The sequence below is a fragment of the Erinaceus europaeus genome, chromosome 12 (assembly GCF_950295315.1).
Source record: "Erinaceus europaeus chromosome 12, mEriEur2.1, whole genome shotgun sequence".
Classification (NCBI taxonomy): domain Eukaryota; kingdom Metazoa; phylum Chordata; class Mammalia; order Eulipotyphla; family Erinaceidae; genus Erinaceus; species Erinaceus europaeus.
The window spans coordinates 84142409-84153178 of NC_080173.1; the positions used below are offsets into that span (position 1 = coordinate 84142409).

At 44.0% G+C, this 10770-nt stretch overlaps 1 protein-coding gene across 1 annotated transcript; it reads right to left on the reverse strand.

The window, feature by feature from the left end:
- Positions 1-609: 609 nt before the first annotated feature.
- On the reverse strand, positions 610-10729 carry MIS12 (MIS12 kinetochore complex component). The gene is made up of 2 exons (XM_007521245.3): positions 10517-10729; positions 610-2496 (listed from the first exon to the last, which is right to left on the reverse strand). Exon 2 carries the CDS (start codon positions 2458-2460, stop codon positions 1840-1842), a length of 621 nt encoding a protein of 206 aa, XP_007521307.1. The 5' UTR covers positions 2461-2496; positions 10517-10729; the 3' UTR covers positions 610-1839.
- Positions 10730-10770: the final 41 nt, after the last annotated feature.

Consider the following 10770-nt stretch of genomic DNA (forward strand, 5'->3'; position numbering starts at 1 on the left):
TGGTTCAGTGGATAAAGCACTGGATTCTCAAGCAAGAGGTCCTGAGTTCAATCCCCAGCAGCACATATACCAGAGTCATGTCTGGATCTTTCTCTCTCTCCTATATTTCTCATTAGTAAATAAATTTTTTTTTAAAGTTTATGTTAGGCAAGATGGTTTGCTATTTGGGGTGATCTCCTTATCATCAGATCCTTGACATAACCCCCACCCCCCAGTATTGTCTCCCAGAATAAGGAAAAGGACATACTTTTTAGGTCAATTATACTATGAGTTTTTTTTCCCCCAACCATCTATTATATTTATTTTGGATAAGGACAGAGAGAAATTGAGAAGGAAGAGGAAAGTGGGAGGGAGGGAGGGAGGGAGAGAGAGACAGAGAGAGATATGGAGGAGAGACCACAACCTGCAGGTGGAGACCAGAGGTTTGAACCCAGGTTCTTCCACACTATAATGTGTACACTTTACCAGGTGCACCACTGCCTGCCCCTCTCCAATGTTATGAGGTCATTAAATATAAGGGAGAAATATTTTCATTTGGATAGAACACCCTACTAGGAAAAAAAAAAACATGTTGACATTAGACAATAGAAAAAAAGAGATAATCACAGCTCTTAAAATAGATGTATTTAATATAGAGGGATTAGAAAAAAGAACTCTGATAGTAAACATTCCAGGTAAGCACACACTTATTTCTGTGGATATCTGATAGCAAATACTAATACCCTAAGTTTCTCTTCTACATAAAGAAACTCCAAATCTTGTTCTTCAGGAAGACAATAAACAAGTATTGCTATTTCTCCCCTTTTCTTCTGTGATGTAACACTTTGAAAATTAATTATGAAAGAACTAGATTCCATTGAATTTAAGCACATGACATCGCTAAAATCTCCCACCAAGGGGCCTAAATATTTGGAGTTTATGAGCATGAATAAATAAGAAACCAAATATTAGGCACAAGGCAGATTGCAAAACTCAAGTAAGAAAACTAGTTGGCATAAATGCCTAGTGGATAATATAAACTTAGCTATCAGATATGTCCCAAGCTTCTTTTTCTATTCCAACAAGGTATCTCATTTTTTGTCCATCTTCTGTTCGGCTCTAATACAGTAAATTGCTTAATATTACCAAAGCATTGGAAATGGAAAGGGGTACTTTAGAACTAAAGGTAACTTTTTTGTTCTTTACTAAAGGTTACAGTTGTGTTTTCTGGCTAAGCACTTCTTTCAACTAGTTATCAACTTCTTGTTTAAGTCAGTGGTCAAGAACAAGTAGCTGTCCCATAATCTGGTGGCTAATTAAGAAGCTATCATTTTAACCTTTTCTCATTTAGTCTCATCCAAAGAAAAAGTGAAGGGGATCAAAGTCAAAAGAATTAAGATTCATGACCAAAATATAACTTTATAAATTTATCTGAGTGTCTGAGTGACCAGATAGTTTTACTTCTTTAACCATGCTCCCCAACCTAAGTTAGTCATTATTGAGTCAAGTATCCCTTCCTACTTATTAGAAGTATCTGGGATAGATGCTCCTAAGATTGGCTGACGATAGTACATAGTTACTTCAGAATTGGAACAAAGAAAGAGGAAGATGCAGAGTAAAAGTAAATATGAAAAATCCAATATGTCATAAAGTTCACTGGAATAAGAGTCATAATTGAAATAAATTCTTTATCTTTTTTTTTTTTTTTTTTTCCCAGAGCACTGCTCAGCCCTGGCTTATGGTGGGGGATTGAATTTGGGATTGAATCTTCAGTTATGAGAGTCTTTCTGTATAATCATTATGCTATTTTCCCCGTCCTACCATGCTACTTTCCGGTAAGTTCCTTTCACCATTTAGAAATTAAGATATCTTCAGTTTTTTGCTTTCTTTTTCAACATTATCTTTAATATCCTGTAGTTTCCGGGAGTTCTGGACTAGGAACACCAAGCTCTCCCTAAAGTCACTAGCCCCCTGATCTCTGCCAACACTTTCAAGTTCATCAAACATAGCCAGTGTTTTTTTGAGTGTGGCTTTAGCAACTTTTTGTTCTTCTAATTCCACAAGAAGAGCTTGTTTAGTACACAACTCGGCCTTATACTTCTCCTGTAACTGTTCAATTTCTTTTTGGAGAAGCTGGAATTCTTCCTCACTGCAAGGATGCATTTCCTGAGATTCATTTTCCGGAAGCAAGATGTTTGGGGGAATTCTTAAAATCAACTGTAGAAACAGTTGCTCCATTTTGCTGAAAAGGTTATCAAAACGTCCTTTCATGAAACAAAGAAACTTCTCTGTGCATTTACGGATTTGGACCGGGGTAATTGCACAGTCTGGGATGTCATCCAGCTTCTTCAGCATAACCTGTTCAACAGCCTGCATCACTTCAAACAGGTAGTCTTGAAATGCAATGTAGATCCTAAGCATGCAAGTTTGAGGTGTAAAACCAAAGAACTGGGCCTCGTACGTCATTGGATCAACAGACATCTTGGCTTATTTTCCTGTGTTAATTTTGTGAAAAATCTATAAATGTAAAAAGAAAAAATTCATTGGGATAAAAAATATCACCTAAGAAAAGTAAATCACATTTACAGATAGAAAAAAACAGAAACAAACAAAAACTTAGGAGTTCAAATTCCTTGGTACCCAATGTTACTGCCAGTTTGACTCATGCACAATAGAGTAAAAATTGTGCCTGAGGTTTCTTTCCACCAGCTGACAACCTGGCTTCCCCTCCCCTTCCTTGCTTACTTCCTGCATCTCTTTTACTGAGGTCTCTGTACTGTGGATCAGTCTCTTGAATTCTGTTATCCTAGAAAGCTTTATGTCTGAATGCCCTAGAGTTTCAATGGCCTACATGTCTACTTCTAGCTACCTGGTTATTGATAATTTGTAACTTTTCTCCTACAGTGCTCCAATTTTTTTTTTAATCACAATCTCACATGCTATTATTTCGGCTCCCATTCATTCATATTGGACCTTAATCTTCACTCTGCTCTTTCTTGCTCGCAGTCTCTCCCACATCATTTTCCTTCCCTATCCATCCTAAGCCTCAGGGTTCATCATTTCAATGCCTTTGTCAAAACTCAACTCCCTTGCTTTCCCAGACTAGCCATCTGTAAAACAATTCCAATTAGGGTCAGCAGCAAAACAGCTTACTTGGATAGTGTGCTGCTTTGCCATGTGCATGACCGACATTCAAGGCCTGGCCCCCACCACACTAAAGGAAGCTTCAGTGTTATGGTCTCTTCCACTCTCTCTCTCTGCTTTACTATCTTAAAAAAAAAATCCCAATTAGAGTTGAGGAACTGGGCAGTGGTAATGCACCTGGTAGAGTGCAATTACATTGTGCACGGACCCAGGTTGAAGCCCCCTACCCCCAGCTGCAGGGGAAAGCTTCATGCGTGTGTTGAGGCAGTGCTGCACGTCTCCCCCACACATACACAACCCCCAATGCCTCCTCTTTCCCTCTTGATTTCTCTGTCTTTACCCAATAAATAAAATATTTAAGAAAAGAAATTATCTAATGTAAATAAATAAATAAAGCTGAGCAAGCCTCTTGTTAGCTTTACAGTTCTACATGATTTTTCAAGGATCTGGGAATCCTTTCAAATGTAAACATATGGAAAAACAGTACTCCTACCTCCCTTGTCACTGGAGGCATTTTTTAAAAAACTTGTAACCATACCCGTCATAAAAACAAGCTCTGGGAGTCAGGCGGTAGTGCAGTGGGTTAGGCGCACGTGGTGAGAAGCACAAGGACCGGCCTAAGGATCCGGGTTTGAGCCCTGGCTTCCCACCTGAAGGGGAGTCGCTTCACAGGCGGTGAAGCAGGTCTGCAGGTGTCTGTCTTTCTCTCGCCCTCTCTGTCTTCCCCTCCTCTCTCCATTTCTCTCTGTCCTATCCAACAACGACAACAACATCAACAACAACAATAACTACAACAACACAGGCAACAAAAGGGAAAAAAAAAAAAAGCTTTATGGTAGGTAGACAGCATAATGGTTATACAAAGAGCCTGAGGCTCCAAAAAACCAGGTTCAATCCTCCACACCACCATCAGCCAGAGCTGAGCAGTGCTCTGGTTAAAAAAAAAAAAAAAAAAAAAAGTAAAAAAAAAAAAAAAAGCTTTACTTTTTAAAAAAAAAAAATTTTTTTAAATGTTTTATTTATTTATTCCCTTTTGTTGCCCTTGTTGTTTTATTGTTGTAGTTATTATTGTTGTTGTCGTCGTTGTTGGATAGGACAGAGAGAAATGGAGAGAGGAGGGGAAGACAGAGAGGGGGAGAGAAAGACACCTGCAGACCTGCTTCACCGCCTGTGAAGCGACTCCCCTGCAGGTGGGGAGCCGGGGTTCGAACGGGGATCCTTATGCCGGTCCTTGGTCCTTGTGCTTTGTGCCACGTGCGCTTAACCCGCTGCGCTACAGCCCGACTCCCAAAGCTTTACTTTTTTTTAAGATAAAAGTAATTTAAGCACACATGGTGCCAATCACAAGGACCCCTAAGGATCCCGGTTCAGACCCCAGCTCCCCACCTGCAGGAGTCGCTTCACAGGTGGTGAAGCAGGACTGCAGGTGTCTATCTTTCTCTCCCCGTCTTCCCCTCCTCTCTCCATTTCTTTCTGTCCTATCCAACAACGACATCAATAACAAAAAAAAAAAAAAAAAAAAAACCAATGGCAACAAAAGGGAAAAAAATAAATATAAAAAAACTTTTTAAAAAGTAACTAATTAAAAACAAATGGCTAGCTCAACATCAGGTGAATGTAGGGTGAATTTCATGAGATAATTTGAAGAATATGCTGTGATCTTTTTTTCTTTGAGAGACAAAGAAAACCAGAACACCACTCAGCTGTGGCATAAATGGTGGTGCTGGGACTGGTGCACTGCCGCTGGTACCATCTTTCAGACCCAGTGTTGTTAATCTTAAGAATTTATGGCAAGGGGCCAGGCAATGGCACACCTGGCTAAGTGCACACATTACAATACTCAAGGTCCTAGGTTCAAGGCCCTCCCCACCAGCAGGGGAAAGCTTCCCAAGTGGTGAGGCAGTGCTGCAGGTATCTCTTTATCTCTTTCTTGCTCTCTTTCTCTCCCTCTCCTCTCAGTTTCTTTGTCTCTAACCAATAATAAATAAATACTTAAAAAAAAAAAAACTTACGGCAGTAGTTGAAAACAGAATGGTTTTAATTGTCTGGTTGAATTTCTTTTCTGTCTCTGTAATTTCATTCACAATTTACCTATTATGCATTATAGCTGGATATGCTTAATAAGTAATAAAAGCTTGTCTGTGTCCTGTGGAGAGGATTCTGTGTTTTGGTAGGGTTTTTATTTCCACAATATTCCCCTATGCCGTTAGAATAAAGCTTAAACTCTACCACGAATTATGAGGGCCTTCACCATCTCACCTTTACCAACTACTCTTTCCTTCTTTTTAAGGATCTCAACACGTACAAAATTGAGTTGCTAATATTTTCTATTTCATGGCACTCTATTTTCAGTCCCAGTTAGGTTCTAAGTCTTTTTTTTTTCCCTCTAGGGTTATTGCTGGGGCTCAGTGCCAGCATTACGAACCCACTGCTCCTGGAGGCCATTTTTCCCCATTTTGTTGCCCTTGTTGTTGTCATTATTATTGTTGTTGTCATTGATGTTGTTGTTGCCAGATAGGACAGAGAGAAATCAAGAGAGGAAGGGAGACAGAGGGGGGAGAGAGAGAGAGACAGATACATGCAGACCCGTTTCACTGGCTGTGAAGGGACGCACCTAGAGGTGGGGAGCCGGGGGCTCGAACCAGAATCCTCATGCTTTGTGCCACGTGCGCCCAACCAGCTGTGCTACCACCTGACGCCCAGGTTCTCTCTTATTTTATTTTTCTAATGTTTTTTTTATTTTTGTAGTTATTATTATTGTTATTGATGCCATTGTTGTTGGATAGGGCAGAAAGAAATGGAGAGAGGAGGGGAAGACAGAGAGGAGGAGAGAAAGACACCTGCAGTCCTGCTTCACCGCCTGTGAAGCGACTCCCCTGCAGGTGGAGAGCTGGGGCTCGAACTGGGATCCTCATGCCGGTCCTTGCGATTTGTGCCACGTGCGCTTAACCCACTCACTGCACTACCGCCCGACTCCCTTATTTTATTTTTCTATCTTTCATCTCCCTTAAGAATTTACCCTATTGGGAACTACTTTTTTCCCTGATCCAGCTTTCTAGCCCTTTTTCCAGCTATGACATCATCACCCCAGACAATAACTTAGATCCACCTGCATATCAGAGGTCAGTCTCAGGAAAAAACTAGTATATTCATGGGCCCTATGGAATATACCTAAAATAGACCTACTAGCTATCTCCAAAATGGAGACCACCTCCCCAAACCTTCACTTGCACTATTCCAGCTTTTAGGTTCATGATTAGTCAACAATTTGTTCGGCTGTAAATGTTAACTCTTTTTTCAGGCACCAGGTTCCAGATGCTACCATGATGCCAACCGGACTTCCCTGAACAGACAACCCCACCAATGTGTCCTGGAGCCCCACCTCTCCAGATCCCTGCCCCACTAGGAAAAGAGAGACAAGCTGGGAGTATGGATCAACTGCCAATGCCCATGTTCATCAGGGAAGCAATTACAGAAGCCAGACCTTCCACCTTCTGCACCCCATAATGACCCTGGGTCCATACTCCCATGGGGTTAAAGAATAGGAAAGCCATCAGGGGAGGGGGTGGGATACAGAGTTCTGGTGGTAGGGACTGCATGGAATTGTATCCCTCTTATCCTATGGTTTTGTCAGTGTTTCCTTTTTATAAATAAAAATTAAAAAAAAAAAACTACCCTAGTGGAGCCATGGAGACAGTATCTGAGAGAGTACAACAGACTTTCATACCTGAGATACCAGAGGGTCCAGGTTCAGCCCCCAGCATCACCATAAACCAGAGCTAAGCACTGCTTTGGTAAGTAAGTAAACAGCCTAACCTATTGTTTTTTAGTGTATCCCTTTCGTCTTTAATGCTTTAGGTATATGGAAAACAGTTTTTGTATTTCATGCTTACATTTTTGCTGACAGTCACTTCAATATATAGCATCCCAATGATTCTGACTGAGCTATTCCATCAATTTATCATTTGCATTGCTTACATATGGTATCACATGCACATTCTCCTTGGACAGACACCTAGTCTGCTTTCCGCACCTTGCTACCAAAAATAAGACTAATGAACACCCTCCTATCATGGCTCCTCAGGGATATTTAGGAATGGAAGCAACTGTTGGACCGTGCAGTCTACTTAATCTGAGTGTTCTAGTAGTTTCAGAAAAGAATTCTTATTTTTTTATTTTATGGCCTCCATAGTTATCGCTGGGGCTCAATGTTGGCCCTAGGAAGCCACAGCTCCTGATGGCCAGTTTTTCCATTTTACTGCATAAGACAGAGAGAAGTGGGGGGGAGGGGGGTTGAGAGTGAGAGAGAGACACCTGCAGACCTGCTTTACCACATCTGAAGCAACCTTGTTGCAGGTGGGGTGCAGGGGCTCACACTGGTTTCTGTGCTTAACCAGGTGCACCACCACCACCCCCCCCCCCATTTTAGAAAGAATTATTTGATGTGAGTCTGAGAGAGAGGAGAGAGTAGCATTTCACCATGAGATGCTGGGTGAGATGGAGCTGGGGATCCAACTGATGCTCCCTCCATGTAGGGCAGCCGGTCTATATGGTATACACTCTACCTGCTGGGCCTCCTCAGCCCCACACCATTGCTTTTTGAAAACCAAGCCACTTAGCACATTAGGACATTAAAGGGTAGAGGACTTAAATGCCCTTTCCCCACTTCCCTAATTTAACTGTTTTCATTAGCATGAATTTGCTAGTCAAAGAGACGAGGCTGCTGGGGCCAGGTGGCGGCACACCTGGTTAAGCGCACACATTGCAGTGTGCAAGGTTCTAGGTTCAAGGTCCCCTGGTTCCCACCTGCAGGGGGGGAGCTTCCCGAGTGGTGAAACGGAGCCGTAGGTGTCTTTCTCCCTATCTCCCCCTTCCCTCTCAATTTCTCTGTCTCTATCCAATAATGAATACAATAAATAAAAATATATTTGAAAATGAAAAAGAGAGACTAGACTGCTTTCATAGTTCAAATGTTGTGGAGATCATTATGGACTCCAAAAAGACTGACCAACTCTGAAATGAAAGCATCAGTAGGAAATCATACTCCAAGAGTCTCTGAATTTGTGCAATTAAGCCTTATTCCAGTTGTTTCTGTCAATTCACTATTATTTCCTGACGTCTATCCAATCCTAATCAAACCAAAGTGAAAAAATCCACCTTAAAACCTCTCAGTGTTTTTTCTGATCATACTTTCTTCTTGAGGAGGTACAGCCAAAGCTCTGTCCAGATGTTCTCTCTTACACTGTAAGCAATACATTTAGTGTTATTTTATTAACAGATCTTGATGCTAGAAGCCCAGTGGATAAAGCACTGGACTCCAAAGCATAAGTTCCAGAGTTTTGTGTCCTGGCATCAAGTATCAAAGTGATACTCTGGTTCTCATTCTCTCTTTCCTCCCACCTCTCTTTCATTAATAAACATTCTTTTTTTTTTGCCTCCAGGGTTATTGCTGGGGCTCAGTACCTACACTACAAATCCACTGCTCCTGGAGACTATTTTTTCCCTTTTGTTGCCCTTGTTGTTTATTGTTGCTGTTGTTATTGTTATTGGATAGGACAGAGAGAAATGGAGAGGAGAAGACAGAGGGGGGGGAGAGAAAGACACCTGCAGACCTGCTTCACCACTTGTGAAGGGACTCTCCTGGAGGTGGGGAGCCAGGGACTCCAACAGGGATCCTTGCGCTGGTCCTTGCGCTTTGTGCCATGTGCGCTTAACCCGCTGAGCTACCGCCCGGCCCCCTAACAATTCCTTTTAAACATCTTACGGCGCTACTTGGGGGAGAAGGCAAAAATATTCTAATGTGCATGCCTGATTATCTGTAAAGTTAATCACCACTTCATACACATGGGCGCTTCTGATTTCTCCTTCTGTATATTACCCATTCGCTTTTTTTTTGGGGGGGTGGCAAATCCAAAGTCCTGCTCTGGGCTCTCCTCACCCCCTTTTTTTAATTCTGCACACTCAGTATCTCATCATCCATGGAGTCCCTCTATCACATAATGTGCATGGTGGTGCTATGTAGTATACAGGATACAGTCCAGGGTCTCACACAGGGCGAGGATTATACCAATCGAGTTATTTCTCACCCCCTACCCCATTAGTCTTCTTTAAACAAAACAAAAAAACCCTCTTCAGCCTTTTCCTTGACTCCTCCTCCCTTATCCACAGGCTTGAGGGCATTCCCAGTCACAAGAACCTTCAGTGCTTCCTTACAACCCAACAAACAAAGCAGGAAATTTTCTTATCTTCGTCAGTCACAATATCGCCGGCCCTATGACATCAATAATCTGTTTAATGGAAGTCGGGCGGTAGCGCAGCGGGTTAAGCGCAGGTGGCGCAAAGCGCAAGGGCCGGCATAAGGATCCCGGTTCGAGCCCCGGCTCCCCACCTGCAGGGGAGTCGCTTCACAGGCGGTGAAGCAGGTCTGCAGGTGTCTATCTTTCTCTCCCCCTCTCTGTCTTCCCCTCCTCTATTTCTCTGTCCTATCCAACAACGACGATAGCAACAACAATGAAAAAAACAAGGGCAACAAAAAGGGAAAATAAATATTAAAAATTAGCACAAAAACAACAACAACAACAATAATAATCTGTTTACTTTGAGTCCACCCAAAACTTTATTTTCCTGTGATGTCTTTTCCTTAAAAAAGGCTGTCGTGATCAAACAGCCCTGAGGGCCGGAGTCAAATACACTGCACTGGCGACCCCCCCCTTCTCTGAATGCCCATCGCGACCTCTGCAGGACTTGTTCTTGGGGGCCGGGCCTGGCGCACCGGAGAAGCGCACATATGGCCAAGCTCCAGGGCCCCCGCCCCCCACCTGCAGGGGGGGAATGCTTCCTGAGTGGTGAAGCGGGTCTGCAGGTGTCTCTCTTTCTCTCCTCTATCTCCCCTCCCCTCTCGATTTCTCTCAGTCCTGTCAAATAAAAATAGAAAAAATATATATAAGGATTTGCTTCTTCCCTGGCCTAGCTCGTCTTCTCTGCTAGATCAAGGGTTCCCGAGGAAGAAGTGAAAACAGCAGAATGAGTACGACTTCAGCAACATCTGCTGACGACAGGTGGGGGTGCTCTGCCCCGCCAGCCCCCGCCAGCCCCCGCCAGCCCCCGCCAGCCCCCGCCAGCCCCCGCCAGGCCCCGCCAGGCCCCGCCAGCCCCCGCCAGCCCCCAGGAGTTAAGACCTCAAAGGCCCCGGCACGGCCGTGCAGGAGCTACTTCCGGCCGCGGATCCGCTCCCGTCGGGCCCCGCGGCCCCGCTGCATGCCGGGAACGCTAGGCCGCCGAGGTTTGAGAGGCGACGGGCCAGGCTGCTCTGCCACCTACGGGGATGCAGAACCCAGTCCCACCCCTTCCAGCTCCACATCCATCCGCGACCATGCAGCCCCACGGCACTTACACTGGCGACCGTGAGAAATGCCACCAAGCATCGGCTTCCCGCCACTTTCAAACCAGCGCTGAGCTGCCAGAGATAAGCGGAGTTGGTGGCACTGCAAAGGCGGGATGCTATGGCGCTCCTGATTGGCTGGGAATCCGGTTGAAAGCCAGCCACCAAGTTTAGTGAGGGAGAAGGGGCCGGATGGGAATGCTAGCTGTGGCCAGCGGGGATTGGCGGAAACCGGCCGGTACTACACTCTCGGGACGTTGGTAGGT